The sequence below is a fragment of the Ammodytes marinus genome (genome assembly GCF_949987685.1).
Source record: "Ammodytes marinus genome assembly, chromosome: 10".
NCBI lineage: Eukaryota > Metazoa > Chordata > Actinopteri > Uranoscopiformes > Ammodytidae > Ammodytes > Ammodytes marinus.
Genome location: NC_137214.1, coordinates 16198879 through 16226612, shown reverse-complemented (window position 1 = coordinate 16226612; position 27734 = coordinate 16198879). Strand labels below are relative to the sequence as shown.

At 42.1% G+C, this 27734-nt stretch overlaps 2 protein-coding genes across 7 annotated transcripts in view; one reads left to right on the top strand and one right to left on the bottom strand.

Moving 5' to 3' along the window:
• Window positions 1-21619, top strand: part of tnmd (tenomodulin) — a 45582-nt gene extending 23963 nt beyond the window's left edge. Inside the window, exons 3-7 of the mRNA XM_080035722.1 lie at window positions 4731-4871; window positions 8803-8910; window positions 14231-14387; window positions 15299-15393; window positions 19772-21619. Coding sequence (XP_079891848.1) covers window positions 4731-4871; window positions 8803-8910; window positions 14231-14387; window positions 15299-15393; window positions 19772-19981 — 711 coding nt within the window. The 3' untranslated portion in view covers window positions 19982-21619. The remainder of the gene's footprint in view (window positions 1-4730; window positions 4872-8802; window positions 8911-14230; window positions 14388-15298; window positions 15394-19771) is intronic.
• A 2884-nt stretch (window positions 21620-24503) lies between these two features.
• Window positions 24504-27734, bottom strand: part of elf1 (E74-like ETS transcription factor 1) — a 40408-nt gene continuing 37177 nt past the window's right edge. For all 6 annotated transcript variants that reach the window (XM_080035797.1, XM_080035796.1, XM_080035799.1 and 3 more), the window contains one exon: window positions 24504-27559. In XM_080035797.1, coding sequence (XP_079891923.1) covers window positions 26821-27559 — 739 coding nt within the window. In that variant the 3' untranslated portion in view covers window positions 24504-26820. The remainder of the gene's footprint in view (window positions 27560-27734) is intronic.

Here is a 27734-nt window from a genome sequence, read left to right as displayed (position 1 = left end):
CCTTGCCTTGCCTTGCCTTGCCTTGCCTTGCCTTGCTTTAAAAGATATTGTAGGAAGAACTTGACAGCAGACATTTTACAGCATCAATGTTAAGGGACTTGTCAATAATCAAGCATTTTTTCATTATGTTGATAGAAAACTTAATCTTGGTCACATTAAAAGTCTTAATAAATGTACCTGCTCTTGCAAATATGTAGCATGTATATATAATTATTACATATAAGTGGTAATAGAATAAATTATCATTTAATTGGGCTCAAAGAGGGCACTGACAAAAAAACTATTTTTCTGTTTCAATATATGGTTTGTATATAATACTGTATTATGCTTGACGATACACTTGTGATAGATGATGTGCCTTGCAATTGCGACAAGTTGTCCAAATGAATTTGAAGCCACAAGTCTCCAGCTGTTTCAAAACCATCAAGGACTTTTAACAGGACTGAAGCCAAAAAGACACAATGTTTGCCAGTGTGACTGTCTAAGCTGCCTGCCCACTTCGATCTATCACAGGGCTGCCTATGGCTCCCAGGAGGCCGGTGCTCTGTGCAGCCCCCGCGTCACCTCGTTCCCCCACACCTCCCACCGTACTGCCAGGGCCATCACAGCCCTGCTGTGAGTGACAGGCATCCAGCTCCGCCTGACTGGAGCCTCTATCTCCTAACCCTCAAGGACAACTAAGAGGACATATTGTCATCAACTCATCTCTCTCATTCCCACGGCTGCCTCCTCCATGGATGCACATGTGCACACGCTCGCTCTTTGTCGTCCCGCCCCTCCCCCCCCCCCCCCCACACACACACACACAAACACACACAAAACATGCATACAATTACACGCTCTCACACACACACACACACACACACACACACAGTACCAACTGCGACCCACTCACCTGTAACAACGTCTACGTGACCTTTGCTTAATGCCTTCTGGTGCAACACCAGAGCCCATTCGCACTAACAACCCAAAGGTCTGGCTGTGCCTGCCGCTTCTCATTCACTCCCTTCCATGTGAGGCTGAGTTTGCAGCCATCAAGGTGGAGGTTGTTAAGAAGTACTTCAGACAGAAACCTTGAACAGAGGAAATAAACAAGGCATTGTCTGGGAACGGCTTCCGCACAGATCGCCACACAATCCCGAGCTTGAATGGAGATCTAAATTCTTTATCTCATCCTGTACAACAATCAGAGGCATCTTGTGATGTGAGAAAACAGCAGATGTTCCTGGGAGGATATCAGACATAGTAAAAAAAGGCAGTTGTATCAAATAAAAAACAAGGTTTTGGGTTGCAGTATCCTTCGTTGGAAATCAATGTGCATTCAGTAGTGGGCCAGGTTGTTTGTTATGTAACCTGTAAGTATTCGAATGCACAGTTCAGTTTGGAAAAATAAACAGCAACATTGTTTTGTCGCTGTCTTAGGATATTCCTGCGAGTAGTTTTTGCACTTCAACATGCTGTTGGAAGTTTTGATGCTGGTGAGCCAACAGGGAGTGGACACTAAACTTCAGTTTGCTGTCTGATACAGTACTTGCAGTAGGAAATATCACATGTTGACAGGGAACTTTTGAATTTTGAGAATGTGAAATCCCAGAGATCACATTCTTTTGAAATTAGGGTTATTAAGAGTTATAGATTATAACTATGCATAGGCTAAAGCTATAGTGTGTGTCTGTAGTTAAAGCTGAACTAATCAATATTTCCATATTAGCGATCCAAAACTGAGATATCCACAGTGTGTTTTAGTGACGTCCAGCTCGTTTTTATGGTTTACCAGCCTCCAACTGTAGAGTATTGGTTCAATGCTCCCATTAGCTTTCAGAAGCAGCAGGCAGCCATTTCAGCAAATATTCTCTGATAAGCCGCTACGTAACTATGCACCAACCCAGCACCAAGCAGCAGGCAGACACAGTTACAAACTAGCTGGTGAACATAAATAGGCAAACATTCTGCCCCAACAACTTTATAAGGTGATAAAATGATTCACTGGTTTGAATTGTTAAAACCTATTTTTAGTGATGTGCACAGCATGCTACGTGTTTCTGTACACAGTTTGCTCTGTTGTCCGTGGAATTAGGAAGACTATGGGATGCAGTTGAAGGTTTGGGAAAATAAAGCATTGTGTTAGTCCAGGCAAAGATCTGAAGTTTTGCTTGTATTAGAATAGATGGAAAACTGCACCCTCAGAAACTCATCGTTGCTTGAGTCAATTCTGGACTATTTTAACTGTATAACCATTTGCTAGAACCATTTGCTAGAAATGGTCAGTTCATGCACATAAGTGTCTGACTGATCCAACAAGTGGACTATAAGTTTTTATTTTATTTTAGCAAACTACATGTATTTTTAGATACAAATCTTGCCTACTGCAACTTTAACATCAGAGAAGCTTCATGGGTTTGAACTTCAATAATTTACAGTCCCTGTACAGAGAGTGTAACATAAATTGGAGCCTTCCCTATGTGCTGGCCATTCATCTGCCTGTCATATGTCATATGCGAAGCTAACCTAACTTCCCCAGTAATGTTAAAATTGTGCAGCCAAGTGACAGTTTCTGTAAAATTGCTGTTCAGAAATGGTACAAGATAAGTAAATGATGAGAGACAAGTCTTTTTTGAAATATTCTACTGCATATTTTCAAACATAAATGTACAATGAAAATAATGAGAATCAGCAGAAAAACAAGTTATAATGATCATCATCTTACAATGAGGCAAAATGTTGTGCTGTGTTCCAAAATATTTTCTCCTTATTGGAGCATGAATCACACTGCCTATTTGCCGATGCACTGAGGGTTCTATAAGTATCAAACGAGGCCACACAGAGGCTATTCTTTTCTATTTTCAGAATGCCAATTATGGTGCACAGCAGCAGCTTTGGATATTGAACCAGTTGAAGTCAAACTGTTGTAATACATTATTATCTATTTCAACCTGGTGTGGTGGAGAGATTCTCACCGCTGGATTTTCATCAAAAGTGATAGCCCGCTGAAAATGTAATTCACTGTTTTAGTATAAATCAATAAGCCTCCAGAATCCATTCCCCCATCCCACCTTTATGTTAATGGGAAAAATTCAAATAGAACTTTAATTCAGCTCACAGACTTTTAGACTGTTTAATAGCTCCAATTTTATCCATAACTGCTCAATAGACACTTACATTTCGAGCCCATCTTAATTTGGCTTCTCCTGACGATTTTTAAGTTCTACTTCCCTATGCAGCCAAGGCTATTCTGACCCAAGCTAATGGAGATTTATGGACTTGTACCATTCTAACAGGGATCTTTTATTAAGAATTATATCCCATTTGATCATTATCATTCTGTTCTCCCATACAAAAAAAGAAGAGTCATGGCTATAGTCTGCAGTGTATGTAATGCCCTGGATACTGCGTATATAAAAAAGCAGACTCAAAACATGTTTAACACTGGACATGTGAAAGAGTGTAAAGTGAAAGCTTATTTGGTGTCAGAGCGTTGGAGGACATTCAGATGTTTCTGGTGAAGGATATAAATCCTGATGGACTCCCATCTGAGTGTATTCATTAATCATGCGTCTCATTGGCGAGGCTCTGATTTGACACTGAGACAGATGAAGATGAACTCAGCAATATATTTCTCATCATAACACAACCCTCACATAAATATTAATAGCATCTTTTCAGCTGGTGGGCATGAATCATTTTTCAGACCGAGAATTTTAAGAGCTATCCGTGCATGTCCAAGAAAACAGTACATAAGCAAGCAGTTGTGATAAACAACACCTCTTTTAAGGCTGGAGATCAAAATGTCTTTACTTTAACCTACTTCAGGCTACTTACATCAATACATTTTCTTATTCAACTTACAGCTTGTCCATACACATACTTTATAAGTGATTGTTATGCTCAGTTATGATTCATCAATCAATTAGATGTTGTACTGTATTTTCAAGATGCCCTGTCAGAACTGGAGCCACTGTGAGGTTTCAGATCATGGATGTTGCTAGTGTAACTGGGAATTAAAGGGAATAGCCAGCCTGTGTTGCTTGAAAGATGTTATAGTAAATATATTTATATTAATAATGGGTCAGATGGCTATGAGCAATGTCAAAACCTGGCTCAGGCTATCACAACAAAGAGGGAGACAACACCATGTTAAATGTTTAAACATTACTTTATTAAATTAGACCAAATATAATAGCCAAATTAAATATGTACATGATGAGAGTTGGTAATCCGTAAAGTCAGTGGTGTAAGATGTGCAAACACAGAAAAAAGGTTAGCTGAGGACAACATGACCAAACCAAACTGACAGCCGGAGCAGAAAGGGAGTTGGTGCCTACTGCAGGAGCTTAAGGCCATGTCCACACATACACATGATATTCCCCTTTAAGGCTCTCATCAAACTCCTTGGAAAAACTGGAAGAACAAAAAAAAAGCTCTAAACCTGACACTGACTGCCCAGCGCGTTGTGGATAAGTCAGGTGTCTAGAAATACAACCACTAATAAATGTTATTTTACTTCTGCGGGTTTAAATAGGCAGCAATTTGCTAACATAAAATAATCAATCACTGCAGTTTTTTTTATGGCAAGTACTTTAAACTCCAAAGACCAATCTTCCTACATCTTACAGTAAGTCACCCTTGATTCAGTATGACATTGTTAATATTTTCATTCGGAAGTAAATGACACATCTGTAATTTCATTCGTCATTTTGGTTTGGCTGTCACAGTTGTTCCTGTAATTGCAGGTGTATGACCATCAGTACAAAGCTGTGTTGGATGGTATAGAGACAGACAGCACGATGGAGATTGACCCAGGTCAGCGCATTGAGATCTTCAGAATGGGAAACGGGAGCGATGAGGTTTTTGAGGTGCATGACTTCAAAAACGTAAGTAAAAGGTCAAACAAGACCATGTATGCTATTCGTCTTCTTCTGAAAACTTGATGCTGTAATTGTGTCTTCTCCTCAGCAGAGGAAGGATTGCGATGTTCACAACCTGCCCTTTTCAAAGAGCCGGTTGACAACATTTATCCTTTGTTGAAATCTTATTTTTTTCTACAACAATTCTTTCTCCTCTTATGTCACTCTCAATGAAAACAGGTGTGACACACCTTTGAAGCATCTGAGAAACAAAACACTTGAAATTATTCTCAGTGAGGTGTACACCAGGAATTAGTGTGTTACCTTATGGAGATGGCGATCAGTGCAGTCACTATTAGGAGTTTGGAGTAGACGTCGCTAGCAGAAGTCAGCCTTGTAGTGTTGCAGACAGGGCCAGAAGAAAAATAATTTATCCCCACATATAAAAATGCTTACCTAAAGCATAAGTATCCATTCAATTGAACGCTAACCTGAGATTTTTTCCACAGCTTTAGTTTGCCGCCAGACAGCCGTTTATTTTTGTATCACTCGACGCCAATCAGCCTCTCGACTCAGAGCTACTACAGACTATTCAAGAGACACAAGAAAACCAAGATAAACGGCTGTCTGGTGGCAAACTAAAGCTCAGTTTAGTGTATAATTGAATGGATATTTAGGTTTAAGATTAGCATCTATGTGTGGAAAAGTACAATGCTGACTTCTGCTACAGCTACATCTCCCCCAATCTCCTTGTAGTGAATGCACTGATCGCCATCTCCATAAGGTAACAAAATAATATGCCTAAGTACAACCCCACTTCAAAAATACTGAACTATCCCTTTAAGTGAGGCCAGACAGAAAGATTGGCTTCTTACTAAGAGACTGCTTTTTAAGTCACCAATTCCATACATTAACTTTTTTGTTGTACAGAGGCAAACACCGTTAAGAGGCCCATCTCTGTTTGTTTTCCCACCTTTTTCATCTGCAATTTTGTGTCTGGTGATAGGGACATTTATTTTATAATTTTAACTTTGTAATATTAACCTTGTAATATTAACCTTTACTTTTATATAATAAGAAATAACCATTAAAATGTACTTGTAAGCAAATTTATAATCAGTTACTTCAATTTCTGACAGTCACAGCTTTACATAATAGACCTTTAGGAGAATAATAGCCTTGGGAGAAATACATCTTTCTCAGCACAGAAGAGGCATTAAAGTAACTATTTTACAATGGAAGGTCAGAGAACCTCCTGATGCTAGCTGCCGGCAAACACATGAGAGGCATGAGAGATACTTTTTTCCTTCCGCATTGATATCTCTCGCTCATGTTATTGGACCAAGAACACGAGCCAACCCTCTGCTGTGCATTGTCCCTGCTAAATTAACAAATTAATAAATAAAGACTTCCATATATTGTATTTCCTGGAGACATACCCTAACCATACCTCTACCTATCGAATCCTAACCATAACCTTAGCCTAAACCTAACTCTGCTAATTTAATAAAGTCTCCAAATCTAAATGTAATAATTTACATTATGGGGAGTTGCATTTTGCAACAGGAGTAATACAAGTATGTGTGTGTGTGTGTGTGTGTGTGTGTGTGTGTGTGTGTGTGTGTGTGTGTGTGTGTGTGTGTGTGTGTGTGTGTGTGTGTGTGTGTGTGTGTGTGTGTGTGTGTGTGTGTCCCACCTACCCACACACACACATGCATAAACATACAGTATGTGCCTGTTGCTTGTTCCACTTCCTGATAATGAAGCACATCCCCCGAGGAGATTTGTTTGATTTGGTGCTCCACCATGAAAGACTGAAAGAATCAAGCGAGTCAATGGAGTAATTCAAATCTTATTATGAGGAAAAATTAGGCAAGGAAAGCCACTCTAAACTAAAAATAGGTAAAACTAAATGGTAACTTGTGTTGTTGTTAGAGTAGATTTAATACATCAATGTTGCATGTTATTACACAGACCAAAGCCAACTCTGAAACAGTCTCCATCAAGCCTGAGGGCTGTGTGGGGAATGGAAAATTAGGAGATTATGCCACTAGGACCGTGCACAACAACAGGCAAAATCCATTCACGATTGTTTTAGTACAATACTACACTCATTGTAATGAGAGGGAAGGGGGAGAGAATGGAGAAAAAGACATACAGGGTATGTTTTACTTTCAAACAAACAAATAATAAATATTCCTGACAAGTGAACAAAACTACATTAAGGGAAAATTGGCCATGAGCTTGTTCTGAAATTTAAATTCAATAAAATAACAAACTGCTTTTGTATTAAAGTAGAAATTAGTGTACCAATGTTGTACATACACAAAAAAATAATATTGTTTTTTTCTGAGTTGAAGCAACAACACCTTTTACATGTGAAAAAAGATCCTGCAAGTCCTTATGAGAACTCAACATAATGACTTAATAACTCAAAATAATGATTAAGTCTCTCAAAATAATTGAGAAATCTCAAAATAAGGTCTTTGTGTCTCAAAATAAGGACTATCTCAAAATAATGAGAAACATGTAAGACTTCCGTGCATTTCCCCCCTTTGCATGTGCTTTGTGAATTGGGATGGCTCCTTATCTCTTATTTGAACTGGTTTAGCGGCCGCAAAAGCAGCGCAATCCTTTTGTAAATTATGATAATAACTTTTATAAATTTGTATCTCAAAATAATGAGATATGTTTTCAGAATAACTATCTCAAAATAATTACTTAATGACTCAATATAATGAGAAACACTTTTCAAAACAAAGACTTAATCAGTGAATGATTCCCCCTGAATTTCAAATGTCGAGATTGTCACATTATTTCAAACGAATCGACAATCCAGATAGTGACACCTCTAGTGTCTCTCTTCACTTTCTGGTATGACCAACCGTCATTGTATCTCATCACAACATTGCCCTCTCCTCTTCTGCTGCAGCTGACCCAAATTAAACTGAGAATTATCACAAGGAAACCCTGGCATAAACCTTATGCCTTTGTACATGAGACAATGATTGTGCCGTCCTTTTTCCCACGCAGATAAAAATACAGGTAAATTATGACAGGCATCACTTTGTATCGTGTCTTGTGCTGCTGGTATCTGGTTCCCGAAGTGACTCCAGAGAAAATACAGAAACAGAACCCACATGGTCAAGTTAACCAATTCAAAGGACATGTCATAGCAATCACTGTATTACTGTAATCAAATCTAGATTGAATCAAGTCCATTTTCATGGTACGGTTCATAAAATGTTTCAGTTGTTACAATTCTCAAGCAGCCGTGGCAGATGTAGATCCTGCTATCTGTTCTAATACAGTTCTAGCAGCTTTACTCTGCAGAAAATAAATTGGATACAATCTGATCTGCTGAAAGTCTTTCAGAGACTTATTCCGGCTGAATATCTTAGATTAACATAGAATGGCAGCGAGAGAGAATTAACAGATCTTTCTTGCCGCTCAATAGAGCTAGAGTCCACATGGTGGAGGACCATCAGTGGAGCTGAAGAGAGTAACTCCACACTTGACTGCGCTGATTAAGAGAGTGACAGGGACCTATGACTGCCTAATTCAATGGTGGCACTCTCTGTAGAAGACACTTCATTCTCAACAATGTCACTCTGCTCTCCTGTGCGATATATCCTGCTATAAAGTATTATAGAGCCACGGTGGAACACCCCCGCCTTTTTTTTTTTACTTCTATTCAGCTTGAAAGCATGAGCTGTGTTACTAGGGCCAAGTAGTCATCAATTTTAGACCATGCTGAAAGAAATAGGAGATCAAAACACTCCTCTTCTCGCTCATTAGGTTTTAACTTCTTTGACTTTTTTAAGAGCTTTGATTATTGGCAACAAGCGGGGCGTTTTTATACGACGCATTGGGATATCCACATCACAGAAAGCTAATGAATGATACATATATCTGAATTCCGGAGTATGCCTTCATTTTCTTTTTCTTTTTTTCAAAGGGAATCACTGGGATCCGGTTTGCCAAACATCAGAGGTGTTACATCAGGACCCAAACGAGGAAACTACCCACAGTGGCAGAGGTGGAGGCTGAGGACGCAGAGCTACTGGTATGCCTCATCCCTCTGCTGTCTGTACCTCACTCTCTCTGTAGTCCTACAGAGGCTGTCATGCATACTGCATGGAGATAACCAGCGTAGAGCACTGTGAGCGCCACACAAATCCTCCGCCTGTCCATCTTATCCTATCTCCCCCACCCCTTCTCACTGAAGAATAAACTGGGGTTTTTGGTGCCTGTGAAACCGTCAGAAAAGCTGCCCACAAACCCGAAGCCTCTTTGTGGCTCACATCAAATGGTGTTTGCTGTCAATCTTGAGCCAATATTAATTTTTCATCATCTCCTCCAAAGGCTCTACTCAAATAGCCTAAAGGGGGAAGGGTGCAAGACAGGTCTGAGGGAGAGGTAAGCCATTAAAATGGTATTTTTTTAAAAAAGAGAAGATTTCTTTGTAAAATTCACAAGGCTCCCTCTCTAAGTTCAGAGTGATTGATTTTAACTTTTCTGGATATAGTTGTATGGGAACTTCATCAAAACTAATGAAAGATTAAATCCATCAACCCTCCCAATTTTCCAGTGGCATAGTGCAATTCACTGAGTGGGCCATATTTTCAAGGAGAAAATGCCTCTTTCAAATGTCTCTTCTGCTTGCATGCTCTCATTTACAGTTCACATTGTAGCTGGGAAAAAGTACAGTAGCTGGCAAATACCTTCCCACTCACGGCTTCATTTAAAAAACTGAATGAGCCCTTTGTCAACCCAAGCACAACCCAGTCCCAGTTTTTAACTTTAGGAACTCAAGCTGTTATTCCCAGAAACGAAACGCTGTTTTATGCTTTTTTTTCTCTCATCTTCAAAATGTCTGATCCACGTTTACAGATACTGATTGCACAGGCAGCACCTTATGTCCCTGGCATCACGGTCTTCTTTTGTGCACTGTGAAGCCTAATTGGCTTAATTCACTGCTCCAAAATGAATTATCTGAGGCCAGGAGTGGGAGTAGAACTTATACTAGTTATGGAAGCCATTTGTTATGACTGCCAAAATATTATTCGACACCAAGTTCAATAACAACAAAAATTCAAAAGATGTTTTAAACTGCGGTTTACCTAATTCACTATGAATAGTCATACACTGATACAGCTTTCCCTTTGAAATGACACTGAAGTAAACCTAACAAGGCGAGTTGAATAGACTGCCAGGCTAATATTTACCAGACAAACATCCAACCCTGTGTCCTCCGAATTACATAGAAAAACTGGCTATGATCTTTGTACCGCACGCTAGTTATATGGAAGGGGTTAAGGTGGATGAAGGGCAGACAAAGTGCAGGACATCCATTTCCCGTGTGTGATTATGTTCAGGCAACAGATGCACTTTGGTAATAAAGCTGTACTTGTCACAAGTAGATTTTTGTATTGCAAAAGACAGAGATTGCGGGAAAGGAAATTAAATACTTGATAATTGAATGTTTTGCAGACATATTTTGCCAGTTTGCAGACAAGTTAATTAAAACTGTTCCCTCATTTTCTTTATTAAAAACATCAGTCATGTTGTAAACATAAATTGCTGTGGCAAAGTAATATATAAACATAATTTCTAAAAATGTGTTGTCACAATATCTAAACATTTCTGGTGTGTAAAGGAATAGTTTGATATTTTGGGAAAAACATTCAGTCCCTTTCTTATTTAGAGTTTTCATGCTACAGCTACAGGCCACACAGCTTGCCTGGTTCTGCCCAAAAGTAACAAAATATATCTAACAGCCCCTTGAAAGCTGATTTGTTAATATGGTACATTTCTTAAAAATGATGTAATTTGGTTTTACATGGGGGGTTTCAGACACAGATGACAAAGACACCCCCTGGTGTTTTTCACTGGATGCCTGGCTGCCTCAACGGCTCAGAGTGACAACTCCAAGACATCAGGAAGTCCAATTGCAAAACATGTTTTTGGTTCACAAATTTAAAATAATGCAGACACAGGAGTATAGTTCAAAGGTGTATGTGCATTGTGAAGATGTGCTTACTTTCATGGGCAGAGAGCCCAAACTGAAGTAAATGAGTGTCCGCAGGTGACAGGAATGTGGCACGAAAAAAAGGTGCAGCCAGGCACAGATAAGTAATCAAGGCCAGGTACAAGGCAACAGCATGAGAAAACATCAAAAAACCATGTGACTGAGTGAGTGGAAATAGGTCGTGATATCTACTGCAGGGCTGATGGGGGAAGGGGGAAACAGGCAAGAAAGTGTATGTGAGACATGTGATAGGTGTGCAAGGCACGAAATGCCTGAGGAAGCTGACATGTGACTGGGACGGAGGGGCAGATTGAGTAAAACATTCTGACAGAACGAAAATATTTGAAGATTTTCAAAACATTTCTGGTTCTGGTCACTGCAATTCCTAAGGTATATTGCTGAATGTTTTCACCTCAAAAACACTACATTGCACCAGGCAAAAACTGTAGCTATCAGGGGAACCATATTTAGGTAATAAAAATGATATGAACAGTCAGTAACTCAGTCTGATCTCACTACGGTGTATCCCCGCACAAGACAGGGACCTACGATCTGTCTTCTTCAAGAATCCAACCACGCGTGACCCTGGAGAACATGGGCACAAGTTCCTCCGCAGGTGAAACACATGAAGCTCATAGGGGTAAAAGCCAAGCAATAATGGTTTCTGGCTTAACCCAGCCGCAGGCTTTCAGGAAAGAGGGCTCAGAGCAGCCGCAGCAGGCTTTACAGCTGAGGTGAAAAACAATGGCCAAAATTGGGAAAAAACTGCAAGCGGCTGATAAGGAAATGCAGACCCTGCGAGAGAAAACCAGGTGACAAACATGAATTGTTTGCCAGAATTTCACCCTCCCTTTTCAATTTGCCTCCTCTATGAAATGTCTAAGGAGTAATCCCTGAGCCTCATTCCAGTTCCCCCAGTCTGACACAGAAACCACTGTCTGCCTCCCTTACAGCTCTCAACATTGTAAAACGGATGCTGCTCGCTCCATTAAACAGCCACTTAATATGGATGACCAAAGCTCGCCCAGCAACCCAAAACCTCCCACTCAGACAACTACTGCAAACAGAGAAAAACAGTGTGCTGAGGAAGGAACAACACAGCAGAGGATTTGACTACGACAAAGTCCTGCAGGCACACAGTGCTTTTTGTTTTGTCTCGTGTTTGTCTGCATGAAGATATGAGCTCAGTTGATAACAGGGCGACCAGCGAGACTTTTTATCACAAACAACTAAAAAGTTCAGTTCCCAAAGTTGGGTGGCATATTTTGTCCAAACTGGCTGGGCTATTTTAATAAACCAGTGGAGCTGGGGTCATAGGGTCAGTAAGCAAACAAAGCACAGTCCCTAATTGCAAATCCCCTTATTAATCCATAGAGATTAATTGTTTTATGGCATGAAATGTCACTGTTTTAAATGCTGCTGTGACCAGGCCTTTAGTGCCCTTTAGTAAGTGCCAGCACTCACAGAGATTATAAGTTGCTTGAATGTGGGTGTCAAGCTAAATTCACCACCTGGAACACAGCATAATAAAAAGCCCCTGCCTGTATTACGTGCAGTACGGGAAAGCTCTGGGGTATCATGAGAAAATCTTTGTTGATCTCTGGGAAACATAGCACCACTTTAAACGATGTGTCATGTAGTCGGTGTTTGGCCCCTTGGGACACAGTGGCAGGAGAGGGTAAATTCATTAACTACAGCACAACTGGTGTATAATTAAGTTTCGCACTGTAGGCAAAAATCATGCATACACCACAAGCGGGCTACACTAAAAAACAAATTACCCTCATTCCCAAGGTCCAATACTTGGTAAAAAGTTGCCTTTGTCCTAATGATATATCATTTGTCAATAGCATAATGGAAAAGCCTTTCAAAAGTATGTATAAACTGGAGGACTGTAATCATGTTGTCTTTGTGCTTGTCAACTGGCATTTAGAAATCCCTGCCCCATGCTAAAATGCTGACCTTTACCGCTTCCCCGCAGGCTCTCTCCTACAAGTTATTGGAGTTGTTTCTCAACTGTGAAGTCAGAGTCATGTTGTGAGCCCCCTGTTTTGACCTCCATTTACTTTCCATAGAAGACTCACTTGGCTTCAGTGGTTAAGAGGTCCAATTAGAGAGAGCTGTTTGTGTTCCTTGAGTTTGATTTTAATTTCGTTGGTGAGCTCACCAGCTCAAAGTTATAGCACCCCGCCCTCTACCGTGCTAACCAAAACTCACTAGACCAGTCCTCAGAGTCATCATTAGTCTACTGGCCGGCCTTTAAAAGTGGGGGAAAGTGTGTCAAAAGCTTGGGCTGAACACCTCCCACACTGAAACGCAAACGTTGATGTGACTGAGTGTGCCCTTAAGTCTTTCTCTTCTCTGCAGGCCACCACAAGATGCGGCATCGGAGAACCAAATTCTAATTGAAGCGAGGCTGAACATGAGGGACGGGGCATGACCCGTTATAAATGACTCTTGCTCCTGCTATAGCCCCAGGATTCTACGTCAAGCTTAACTAATGTGCAATTAAGCCTTAGACTGGGATAAAATCACCTTGTAAAAACATTTGTCAAGTGAACTGTTTTTCTGTTCTGGATTGCTAATTAACAAGGGAATGGGTAGAGGGGTTTGTTTGTGTGTGTGTGTGTGTGTGGGGGGGGGGGGGGGGGGTATTTACATATACATGAAGAAAATAAATATCTCCACTGTTAGGGGAGAGCATTACCAAATCCCCTTCATATGTCTCTATTAGACATCACTGACATGTAGTCCCTATCATTAAGCAATAATAGTTTACTTTACAGCTCATGAACTACAGTATCAACAAATTAAGCCCACTGATAGTGCCGGGCGCCAAGCGCAGTAGTGGAGGGGGTGGGAGGACGGGGGATGCAAGGCTTTATTGTGTCTGTCACATTAAACGATATTGCAGCCACACTCAGAGTAATGAAGACCACTTCTAAAGTCATTTAAAAGTCAAATCATCACTGTCTGTGAATTTCAATGATGAATAATAGAAAGAGCATGCCGGAGGCTTGAGAAGAGGCTGCGTAGAGAGAGGAGGGAGTCGGGCAGAGGGAGTCAGGAGGAAGTCACAGCCCTCTCAGCAGACAGAGAGGTGATAGTTTAAATGATGCGGCTGGAGCTGCTGCGTGGCTCTGGGGAAGAGAGTGCAAATGCAGGACCATACTTGGTGTGGGGCCCGGACATTTTTTCAGCAGGCTCTGACCCGCAATATGATGTGTGTGTGTGTGTGTGTGTGTGTGTGTGTGTGTGTGTGTGTGTGTGTGTGTGTGTGTGTGTGTGTGTGTGTGTGTGTGTGTGTGTGTGTGTGTGTGTGTGTGTGTGTGTGTGTGTGTTTGGTGGTTTCTAGCAGGTGGATGAGGCCATGGATATGAAGGTGGAGGACTCCCAAGTGTGGGTTCCTGCCGAGGAGCCCATCGTTAACCCAGCCTTCCTCTTTGACTCCAAGATCTGGGAGATTTGCCAGGAGCTGCCCATTCACTGGATCCATCCCTCCCTCCTGAGTGGTAAGAGCAAGGGGCACCTCTGCCTCTAAATGCACACTATTAACTCTCTCACTGGAGGGCATTCCCACTGGCCACATAGATCCGTAGTGACCTGAAGTTTTCCCAAACCCTATGAGTTTCTATATCCCAGGCTGGTTCATGGAAAGTTGAGAGACTGACAGTCAGTGGTAAAACAAGCATACAGATCCTCTACTTAAAGCTCCCATATTATACACTTTTCGGTTCTATTATACACCATATTATATGGTCTTAGTGGTCCCTAATACGTTTTTCTTTAATTGTTTGCTGAAAAAAACTTTCAGATAATTTATTGTACTATGCTGATGTTCAGCTAATCTCACAATGGCCTATTTTTAAAAAAAGAGTTGCAGGTCCCCTCGTAAATATACAATCTTTGAGCTCTCCCCGCCCCCTGTCCGGAAGCGAAGCCAGATACGCCTCGCCCTCTGTCTGTCAGGGCCGTGGACCAATAAGAAATAGGGGTGTGGGCTGCACAGTGGAAGCTTCTGGCTTTACGGTTTGTGAGGTCAGAAAAGGGGATAATTCTGACTGGAGTGTTTTTGGGGGGAGGGGTGGGGGTTTCAGAAAAGGGGAGAGTGAGAAAAGGAGAGATTGTTATTTTCTTTAATATTTTGGCAGTCTCTAGGCACACCGTGGACGCATGGATATGTTGGAACACATTTAAAAAGTGCATTTAGCATAATATGGGACCTTTAATATAAAAGTCCGTTTTTACGACACTAGCACCTGCCGATGCAGATCTTCACTAGCGGTGGCACGAGCATGCGTTTTGGAAGCCACTGAAAGAGAGACTGCAGGATGCTCGCAATGAGGCACTTATTTGTGACTCTGTTGACTGTTCTCTCTCTCTCTCTCTCTCTCTCTCTCTCTCTCTCTCTCTGTGAAACCAGATGCTGAGATGGAAAACGTGGACACACCGGACGTGGAGGTCACTGGTCAGCGTTTCGCCCGCGACGTCCTGGACCACCCTGCCGTAAACGACTATGTAAGTGCAGCCCCCTCTGCGCCATGTAGACCAGGGACCATCACAAGCCAGATACAGTGGAGCCACTTCAATCAGCTCCGGCTCTGCCTCCACTCTGTCTGCATATAAATCGCTCGCTAATTGATGTTAAACCTGACTTTGTGCACCAGAGGGCATAGCAATTGCTCTTATATATCTGTTTAAGTAAGGCCAGTCCATTGAAATACTCCCTTAATGCCTCACCATTAATTGAAAGGAATATCCAGCATTTTCAAAGGCAGCAAATTTGTTCCTCACAGCACTCGATTTCTTTTTTTCACTTCCTTCTGTTCTGAGGCAGCAGAGAGAAATGTGTGTAGGGGCCACTCTTTCAAGGTCACTCGTTGCTGCACAGATGAGTTGCATTTATTAATAACGCCTTAACTATCAAAGCAGATAAAACGAGTGGAAAGGCCAAGTGGCATATGTTGGCGTACTGCATGTAAACCTGTCAATATGTATGGGTAATTATCCCTGCCTGTAAGGGGAAATCATGTAAAGCAGTGTTTTAAACAGGAATTAAGCACTGACACTGACACAAATTGCACACCTAAGATAGTAGGAGCATGTACACACACGAGCAAAGGTAGCCGAATCACGTACATGCACACACACGTTCAGCACTTGCAGGTGAACAGCGACTAAAGCTAAATTCAAGGATAATGAGTGTGGCTCCTCCTCAGAGTTGTGAGAGACATGCAGAGGAATGAGACGGCCTATAATGTTGACATCTGTTAGGCCAGTCCCAACCCCCCCCCCCAAACACACACACACACACACTCACACACACACTCTCTTGCACACGCACACACACACACACACATTACAGACACACACACACACACATACATACACACACACACACACACATTACAGACACACACACACACATTACAGACACACACACGCACACACACAGACACTCGTACACACACACATACACACACCCACACAGCTCCACTGTCTTCTCCTACATCGTGTGTGGCAGGAGATGCATTGCCACGCAATTAAAACATACCGGGGATGAAAAGCTTGGCACTCCCTTTGAAAGGTTCCTGCCTCTATCAGCCGAGTTATGCATACCACAGCAATCCATTGCAGCGGCACACGCAGGCTCTGTTTGTGGGCCCTGTGATAACAAAGGCCTTTGTGGCCAGGCAGAGGGCAGGCAGTAGTCCATAATTGGGAGTCTGAACCCTCGCTCATTTCCAGTTGGAAGCCACATGCATTTTTTTTTTTTTTTTTGCTTCATCCCAAACCCATGTAAATGTGCACAGAGTTGGAAAACAACCAAGGGCCCACACAGTCTGCTATTCACACTCTTTCTCTGTGTACCTGCAGACTTTCATCCATCATACTCCCTCACACACACACACACACACACACAAAAACACACAAACACACACACGCACACACACACACACACACACACACACACACACACACACAAAGGGAAATAAAACTTCCAATTCTCTTCATCTGCGTTTTATAAGTAGGACTTTCGGTCTCCAAAGAAGGATTATTTTTTGAGTCCTTGTGACACAGGCTGAGAGATATATGAAACTGACCTTTGCCACAGCTGCCATGCCAGAGTGCAGTGTGTATCAGAAGTGGCCCTGGACATTTCAGACTGAATAACTACCATATGACAAGGCTGAAGGGATGGTACCACTGTCCTTGACCTATATAGCAAGGATGGACTTGGAATATGAATTGACCTCACATGTTACGAATACACGTGCACATGTACGTACTGTGTGCTTTTCTGCTTGCTTTGAAGTGTTTGAATTGTGTGTTAAACCAGCAACCATCCTTCCAAACCTCTGTTGGCCCTGTTTAGGGTTCAGGCCTGATGTATTTTTCTTTCATGCATAACAGAGGTGCAAAAAGCCGAAGGAAGTCAAACCCATCAATACAGGAGCTGTTTATGCCTCTAGAGAAATCGGTACACTGGAGCTAAAGCTTCTTATCACTTGGGTAAACCGGCAAGAGTTTACTGAAATACATGACTATCTCCCTATTCAATTACATCCAGTTTCATTGTCATTCCACCTCACTGTACACTACAGCACACCGAGATGGAAATCTGTGATCAGGAGAAAGCGGCGAGGCATTCTCACATGTTGCTCTGTCCTGTGCCTCTACGTAAGAAAAAGAAGAAAAAACCCTTTTCGAATACAAAGCAGGGGTATGAGACAGAAATGTTATCTCTGCTGTTTTCATCCCAGGCTGAATGTGATGAGCTCTGCTGAGATTTAATAACACACCGAGGCATGTGCTTCAACCTTGCAACGAGCGGTGATCAGCATGTGTGAAATAACACCAACAAGTGTGGAGATTAGAGGGTGTCGGGCTTTGATTCATTACATCTTATTGAATGACTGACGCAGTCTTCTACTCCACAGGCTCATTCATATCCAGCGCCTCATATTATGCAGAGAGCTGTGTGTGAGTGTGCGTTTGCATGCGTATTTGTGAGCCTGAGTGTGTGATGAAATCAGATGCAGCAAGGGGGTAATGGCTTTTACTCTTCATTAATGCTGCTTGTTTTTGAGTGACTGCCTCAGATTTCCCAAGGTGAACCGCTCTTATCACACCAGCATCCCACAAGAGACAGCAACTCAGAAGCGGAGTGATTAATATGTACCCTCCGTTTTAAAAGGATAGCTCTGATTAATTGTCTTTAAGGTACAATGCTGCCTATTGGCTGCTTGTTTTGATAAACGCGGCATCATTTGAATAAAATATTTTTCCCCATTTTCCGTGCCGGAGCTCCAGATTTCTGTGGGTTTGGGCTGTGAGGAGCAGATAAGATTATCATTGGTCCATTGACAGCTTTCGTGTTTTTTTCATAAAAGATTGTTGCCTAGAAGCTGAAGACCTGAAACGTGACTGAAACACTGAAATCTTTAAAAGCCTACCTGCGCGCATCATAGTAATAAATCAAACCCAAGCATCGCAGATATCATCTGTCGCACCCCTTCTATGTGTTTTAAGTGTGTCTCACGAGTGTAATTTCCCTCAATTTATCATAGCTCACATCAAATGCATGGTGTACATTCCTCGGAGTCATTCTAACAGTGAGCTTATTGTGTGTGCTAAAGCTGCAACAGAAAAGGAAAACAAATACAAAGTGTGTAAAACCACTGTGACCACTGACTTGTAGACATGCAAGAAAAAAGCCCTAATTCCCCTAATGTAGCAAGGGACCAGAAGGACTCAACCATGTGTTCCTGCGGGTCCTGTCTGCTTACACAATTCCCACACATTTTCTATTCCCAACGGTGGATGTGTTTTGTTCTGCACTATTGCATGTCACTAGGTCATTGTTAGCGCTCGCAAAATAATTATGCCAGTTCTGTTCTGAATGGGAAGGCATCGACTCCGGGATCGGAGCAGTTTAACGAGATGGCGCCCAGGATTCTCTCCGAGGATCCATTTACCTAAAAGAGATTGAAATGTGGTCCAATGCATTGTGAGGGCAGTTGCTGCCTCAACTTGCGCGCTAAGCTAAGTGGCACTTCTCCGAACCCCATTTGGAGTTGCTCTTGATCAAAGGCATGACACTCAGCCCCCGCGAGCCTACGGGGGCATGAACCAAGCGGCACAATGGAAAAATCCAAGGGCCATTAATTTTACCCAATTTACCTTTCGTTTGGGTTTCATTTGGCCCCTCTATAAATTCAGAGGCAGCCAGCGAGAGCAAATGAAAGAATCCTTGTTAGGCGATCATTACTCTGCTAATTGCTGCAGGAATGTGCCATGCACTTAAAGTCAAGGTCAGGGGGAGGGCGCCAAGACGTGGGGAGCTCTAATTTGAATGCTCTATTAGAGGTGGGGCAGCCAATTTTTTTGTGCAGTGTGAGGTTCAGTCAAGGGAGTTAAGAGGTCAGAGATGAAAGAAACAGTGTAATTATGCTGGTAACTACCAGCATTAGAGTCCCTTTGATTGAAGATAGCACTGGTAGAGAGGCAGTGAATGCAAGATTCAGAGGTGCAGGGGCATTGTGGAGCCCGCAGTCCTGATAACACCATTATTATTGAAAGGTCAAGGGTATTGTATGCTTTTTATTCCCTTGAGCTTAAATCAAGCTCAATCACTCCCACCACTATCTTGATCCGTTTGTCACAGTCATCAAGCACGGCACAACTTTGCATTTTCACACACATCAATTCAGATTTTTTCACAATTGCTCGTTTTTTTGTTTTGTTATTTTACATATATTATGCCAACCTACAAGCAAAGCAGGCTCATCAATTCACGCCATCCCCTCCCTCGATCTTGTTTTTCCTGCCCTTGCCTTCTGAGGACTTGCATTGGTCTTTGCTTGCGTTTTTTGTAACCCTGTGTCCTCTGCAGAGAGACTCTGGAGTCGAGCTGGACAGCCGTCTGGATGACCAGGGCTACTGCTGCCAGCACTGTCGCCGTGGTTACCGCTTCTGCCGCCGCTACCACGAGCCCCTGGGTGGCTTCAACCCCTGGCCGTACTACTACCAAGGAGGCCGAGTCATCTGTCAGGTTGTCATGCCGTGCAACTGGTGGATCGCCCGAATGCTTGGGAGAGTCTGAGCTGAGGAGCATGTGTGCTGTCTGGGATTTCAACCATTTATGTCATCCGTAGGTGCAAGTTTTCCCCTTTGATAAATGTTCCAGACCACTTGTGAGACTAAAGAAGTCCATTGCACACCATTATTATCCCATCTAGAAAGGTGGCCCATTGAGTATTATATTATCAGTCTTAACAGTCTGAATGTCATTTGGATTCTTCCTGGTTGTTTACAGATTACTCATTTTCCCTGCTTATCGACCCATTTATAATCTTTGCCACTTGATCCTGTCCAATGGGTGTGATTCAGTTTGGAGGATGTCACCACCAGGAACTAATCTGCTCTAGAAGAAAAAAACATAAGCAGTTTACTTAATCCTCACTTTGTTATGCATTCCTTTTTTACTTTATAAGTTAAAAAGACTTATGATACTATATTGTATGCAAGTGTACATATCGTACACTGATATATACATACATTTCCATAATGTGAGTAGCGTATAGAAACCTTTCCCTTACCCACCACAAACACATAATTCAATAATGTCAAAGTGACACAATAAACAAACTTCATTAAGTTACATATTTGAATAATTCTTTAATCTGTTTGTGGTATCATGTTACTAAATAAGGAGATGCAGTATAATTAAAGATGTATAGACCTCCGTCTTTTGTGATGTTGCTGCCGCTGTGTTTTCCTCCATTGTTTCCTTTGTTCTTGTGATCCACACACAAAAAAAAAAAAACCAAAAATGCTTTAAATGGTGCTGCTCTTCAAACAGTTTCTTCTTTGCCGAGGCGATTTCAATCTGTAGCGCCACGTCTCAATCGGTCAGGAGCAAAATAACTCTCGCCCGCCACTGACTGATAAGCAAGCGAGATAGGCATTTGTAATTGATGTTCTGTCATCAGAATAACAAGGTGCAGAAATGCCCAAGAGTATACCAGCTCTGTGCGTTATTCAAACGTTAAACAGAGAGACACAAATGGAGCACTCTTGTTGTCATAGCTCACTTTGAAGCCTATAGGTTTCTATCTCTCCCCTTATTCTTTCCAATTAAAATTTAATTGTATGAATAATCTCACTTCATATGAAACAGTATGGTTTCCTTGAGAGAAACTTAACACCCTGGGGTGCTTTGTGTTGACGGCTGTGTGGGTTTGAATCTGACTCATACTGTCTATAGAACAGACAGACCTCCTTATCTCTTCCCCATTAGTCCCATCGCTCATTAGCGGAAACATTTAGCGTCAAATTAAAAGTATTCTGACAAGAAAAAGTGGACATATACGCTTTTTTGCCATGTTCATAACCTGAGACTCTCTTGTGTAAACCGATGCATAATGCATTGTTTTTGCCTGTTAAGATAATGGTAATGTTGACTCATGTTGGCTCAGTGTGATAATAATGTCAGTGATATCAATAATATTTGGCAGTAAAGAGGATTTTGTGAAACAAGCGGGCGAAACATATTACTGTATGTAAATGTTTTATGGATATGCTCATAAATGGGAGTTCAGACTGCAACCATATTGTTATTTTTAAATCAATAATGTCAATAGCCCAAAGCAACATGTCAAGTAAAGAATAGTGGCATGAGTTAACACATGCATAATTGCAAACATACTTCAAATAAACAGACAAGTGCACCGCGAAGGCTCCCAGGCGTTTCAGAAAAGTTCTTAAAATCAGTTTTTATATCATTCATTTCTCACCATCTCCCACTTATCACATCAAATAGTTGAGTTTTTATTCAAAAGAATGCATTCAGCATGCTGGTGTCGTTGTTATTGTACAGCTTTTAAACTGGCAATATTGGGAAGTAGTGTTATTTGTTATAAGATGTTGTTAGTTGTCTATCTGGCGAGGTCTCTGAGGACTCTGAGGACTCTTTTGTGTAATCGTAAGACTAAATTGCCAAGGAAGCCCTGAGAGTCATTCTGAATGGGATGGCTCACCCCGACTGGAGAGGCCGATACAGATATTACTGCTGGCTCCTCATGTCCACTGGGACAAAAGTCCAATATTCATGAAAGTCAAACTTTAAAGTACAGACGTCAAAAAGAAAATCATCATTGTGGACTGGAGACACAGTATAGAAGTGATGGCGATGTTACCACTCGGCAAATGGACCAAACCCCAGTTATTAAAGAAAATACACATCTTGTTATCTATTGCGCAAATCTCCTGAGGTCATTGAAAGCATCTTGAGGAAGCCAGCTCAATCTTATGTACGTCTTCTGAAGCTGTTTGCATTCAGTGTCCATGGTTTCCCTTTCAAATAGAAAGTGTATAATTTGATGTTTAGTAAATTAAGTGAATGGGATTTTCCGTGATTGCATTTTAAACCCAGTGCAAATATGTAGAGGACAGGAAAATAAGGCTAGATTTGGTGGAGTTTAGCTTCAAAAAGAATGTATTTGAATACCAATGTAAGAGTTTTTGGTACTTCTATCGCTAGAAATAAAGGTCAATTTTCATTCCAACCACAGTGTGGAATAATACTCTCTACAATAGATAAGGGGCAGTGAACCCCCCTCCCTTGTAGACCAGAATGAAAGAATATACTATTTCAAACGAAGCCCTGCACAATTCTCCTCATGCATTTTATACATCGTCGAGGAAGAAAGAAGAAAAAACTCCAGCACTTGTTTATCGCCGTTTTGATGAGGAGAAGAAACAAGATTGGCGTCTTGGCAGGGACCAACAGAGAGATACCAAGAGTCTACCAGGTTAGCACAGTTCAAAGGATTTCTCCAACCTGGCCTGAGGAGGAGAGGCCACTATCACCAAGGCTTAAATGTGAATTCACTCCTTTTGTTGCTGACCAAAAAATGCAGGGAAACTTCACTCCTTTATTTTCATTTCAAATAATCACTCTGTCATTTAGATCCAACAGTTGCTATTCTGGTGCAGAAGAGACTGAAAACCAATGTGTGAGGAGTGTCTGTATTTAGATTAGTAACCTGAAGGAATACAGTTTTCTACAATCCAGACTGAGGCTCACACTGGGCTGAGGACACGTGTATGACCAGTGCCATCTGGAGTACAGAGAGGTGTACTGCTGCAATATCAAACCAGATGTTTTAAAGAAAATATAATAAATATACATATATATATATATATTTACATTTTAAAACAATGCTGTTCTTAAATACATCTAATCTCATCTCTATTAGAAACTACTCCAATTTAAATTGGTCTTATTATGTTTAACCTTGGCTGCAGGTTGTCTGTGCATATGGCCGTGAGACTGCAGTAATCGACTCCTTTTCTCTTGCAGTCAGTCTGGTGACCTGGTGGTTAAATAAGCCCCCTGTTACTGTTGCTGCTACAGGCTGGAGGCACAATATTGTCAGTCGTCATCCTTCAACTGCTCCCACTGTGAGAGGCAGCATGGCACAGCAGTAAACACTAGCACTGTGTCATTGGCTCCAGGCGACACAGAAATAGTCCTCCTCTCCCAGGACCCATCTTCAGGGTCTACTCTGACTCACCGAGCAAAGGAATAGCACAGACGTGACGGTGGCTAGTAGCCTTTCATTATTTTAGTAATCCATAACAACCTCCGCTTACCATATGGCAGGCGATCAATGAACCACTGAACGAAAAAAGGCAAAATGTCTGTTTGGATGTAATGGAGGGCTGTTTGTTGCTGAATGTGGGAGCTTGTGCGATAAATTGAGAATCAAATATTTTCCCCTTTGCAAGAGGCTCAAGGAGAGGTTTGCCGATGAATGTTTGTGGCTGTGGCCGAAACTCATGCCAGGCCTGTGTGCCTGCCTGTGTGTGTGTGTGTGTGTGTGTGTGTGTGTGTGTGTGTGTGTGTGTGTGTGTGTGTGTGTGTGTGTGTGTGTGTGTGTGTGTGTTGCCTATGGCAAGATTGGATTGTGTGATGGTACACAGCTGTGCATGTGGGTGCAGACAGAGCTAGGCACAGTAGTCAAACCCTGCAGCAAGACACCCCCCCCCCCGAACTGAACTGAACACAAACACTGTCAGTGCAAGCCAATGCCCCCCCCCCCCCCAACACACCAGCATGACACATGATATAACTGAATCAAATCAATCCAAGTAAGTGTAAGCCTTCCTCACGCCAATCACAGCCTATACACACACACACACACACCTTCACTCCAAAAGCTGTGGTGACAGAATCGGCTGTCTTCAGGTGTAGGCATGACACATGCTGATGCATTCATTCACCCACAGAGACTGGAGAAGCAGCGCTCTTAAGAACAGTCCAATCACCCACCGGCCTGCTAATGGCTCCAATCCAGGTTCCTACAGGAGCATTTTTCTTTCTCTTCAAAAGTGGTCGAATGTTACTCCAAACTGCAGCTCTAGTTCCACAATACTACAATTTTGAGTTTTCAAGGCACAAAACATCATTCTCACTATCTCGACTGCGGACCTGGGAGCCCCTTGCAGGCTATTTGTTTCTATGTTCCTTTTCAATATTTTTCTTAATGTTTTGTGTGACTTTTGCCTCACACGATTTCAAAAGCAATACAATAACAAATAAAGAGGAAATTCAGTGAGGATTTTGTTTTTAATTAGTACATTGACTTTTTCTTAGAAATCTATTCTATATTGAGCATAAGGAAGGCAACTGACAACCCAAGAGAAACAACAAATCATAAGCAGTGGACATAACCTCAACAACTCATAGACAACAGTGCAACAGGGAAAACCCAGGGCAGACACAGGAATGTATACAACACATACAAAATTCATAAAAAGAGAAAGAAGGAAAAGCAACAAAGCCCTGCTCAAAGATTGACAGATTTCAATGCATATATAACCCAGTGTAATTACTGATTGTCAAAAAATGTGCATAAGCATGTACTTAAACAACAAGTATACATTCAGAATGTCTTTGCAGACCCAGAGCCCTTTGGCTGATTTTGGGGTTGTAAAGCAGCATGTAACTCCTGTCCTCACATGCGAGTGCGGATGGAGGTCAGTATGTCTGAATGTCCTCACTCTACACAGCTACAGTACATGGTGAAAAATACAACCAATTCAGCTGTGATACCACTCCGGATCAAAATGGCTTCATCCCCAGCGGCAGGATCGAGGGGCCAGTCGGGTGGCTGGCCCGAGAGGTCCTTAACAAAGTGGGACCACAAATAAAGAAGGCACTGACTTGACTGACCTGAGATCAGGAGAAGGAGAGGAAAGGAAAGGACAGCAGACGCCTTTGTATTGAACAATGAAAGAAACTTGAGATATATCTTCAAAGACACACTGATTGATACACTTGATACTTTATGCATAACACAGAACATACTATTTTCGAATGCGTAGTCCCTACTGCTTGATTGATGAAAAAGTTAAAGAGGTATGTGCGCTGAAAAGAAAGAACCAAAGCACATTCAGTACATTTTCAGACATACAATAGGGGATATCTACAATACAAGAATATAACAGTGGAATAACGATGTTGCACTTGAGTCCGAAACTCAAAAAAAAATACCAAAGCTGAATATATGAATGCTATACAAATGAAAAATGTTGGTCTTAAAAAAAAGGAAATAGAAATACCAAATAAGCTTCCCGGTATTAACTTTCATAATCTTTGTATTTTCCCTCATGTTTACACATGTAAATAGAAGACAAATTTGCCTTTAGTTTATACAGAATTTAGAAATTCACAAAATAAATAAATTCGCTATGGCCTTAAAATTGAATCTCAATTGTATATTATATGTATATACTATATATATATATATATATATATATATATTTCCATTTCATATAAACAGGATTTAAACCGCAGAGCCTTTCAAGCTGAGGCTGATAAAAATCTGTTTTATCCTGCCTATTCTTTCTCTCTATTTGTGCCTCCCTATCTTGCTGTGCCTCCAGTCTGCAGCTCTATACAAACAGTTTTGATGCTGGACTGTCCTTGTCGGACAGAAAATGCCCATTTCCATAGTAACACAGTTTTAAGGCAAGCACAAAAAATGCATACCACTTTTGGTTTGAAAATAAGAGTAATAGGTGCTTGTCTGAAAAGGCCATTTAGTCCGTTTTCTCATCTTTTGCCCAGATGTCTCAAAGAAAGAGTCTTAGGCTGTTTGAACATCCTGTAAGGCACTCTTCAATTAAACTCTGAGATGTGTTTTTTTTTCTTTTTATCACAAGATTGGACAATGTGGACAAAGCATCCATCCCTCATTCATGGGAACAGACACTTGAATGTGGTTTTGAATAAACACACACTTATAAACACCCTCTGCAAGTTCTCAGAAGTCTGATTTCATTGCACCATTTGGCATTCAGTCCCCAGTTTTGGTTTGCTGCACTCTCCTTCTAAAACAGTCAAATGAGTCCAATGAGATGTAAGGTAGGAAAATACCTAACTGGCACATTTGGTAGCAGGGATCCCTGGTTCCTGGTTTATCCAATGGCTGTTCTCCTAGAGGGGGAGCTTGTTGTGTGTGTGTGTGTGTGTGTGTGTGTGTGTGTGTGTGTGTGTGTGTGTGTGTGTGTGTGTGTGTGTGTGTGTGTGTGTGTGTGTGTGTGTGTGTGTGTGTGTGTGTGTGTGTGTGTGTCACTCTCTATCTGCAATTGTGTGTGTTGGGGTTACTGTCTATGAAAAATGAATCCTGAATCTTGAAAGGGACGTCTTAAAAAACTGAACACTCCCTTGAATTATTTTTTTAATTAGGCACATGGTCACAAAACAAGTGAGTAAACAATAAATCCCGAGGCAGAGCTAACAACTCTGCAAGAACCCTCCATCTGATCTGGGATCAGATTGCTGCGGTAAGACAAAATGGACATCGAGTCTGTTGGTCAATATGGATTCAATGGTTGTTTTTGGTTCAGCTTGCGTGGAGGAGTCCTGCAGCACTAAGCCTCTGCAGGCTCTGTCTTTATCTGGATAAAGTTTACAGGCAATTGAGCAGACAGTGGAAGCTCCTGCAGGCCTTTAATTCCATGCTCGGGCTGCAGAGACATCTCCCCGTGCACTTCCAGCTCCTCTACAGGGGTCAGGCCCTCACTGGGGCTGCTGCTCTGGGAGTAACATCCATTCATTATAGTTTCACTCATAGCATCCATGCTTTGACTGCTGTCGATGATCACAGTCCTGTACTGCAGCTCGGCTTCCCCTGCCTCGATCTCGTCTCTGTCAAACGTATTGGCTGCCAACGATGGATCCCCGTTCACCATGGAGTGGAAGTAGCTGGGGTCCAGCAGCTCCTCTTTGACATGCAGCCCCGAGAGGTCGCCCGATTTCAGCACGGTGGCGATGACGGTGCCAGGCTGCTGCGCCACCATGGTCTGCCCGCAGGTTGTGTTGATGGTGAGCAGGCGGTGGAGGCCGTTGAGGTTGGAAGCGGGGGAGCTGGAGGTGCAGGTGGTGGTGGATGTGGAAACAGAGGAGGAGCACAGACTGCTGACCAGCAGCTGGCGGGGGAGGCCGTCCTGCAGGCCGCCGGCTCCACCCGTCAGAGAGGCCGTCTGGATGGTGAGCACATCTTTACCGCCCGCCGTGGTGGAGGGCACAGTGTGGAGGATGACACGCGGCGGGGAGGAGGAGTGGCAGGAGTCCCCGTTGGATAGAACAGACTGAAGAGAGCTGATGGTCCTGAAAAGATTTTAAAAAATAAACTGAGTGTATTTGTGTCTCTTCATTTTCTCTGGCAGAGCTGCTGTACTTGGACATTCAGTTTGTATCTCAAATACAGACAAGGATTCCTTTTTTAAATGAAACCCTGTTGAGAAACTTCTCCCAGTGCAGACCTATGATCCTAACCAGCAGA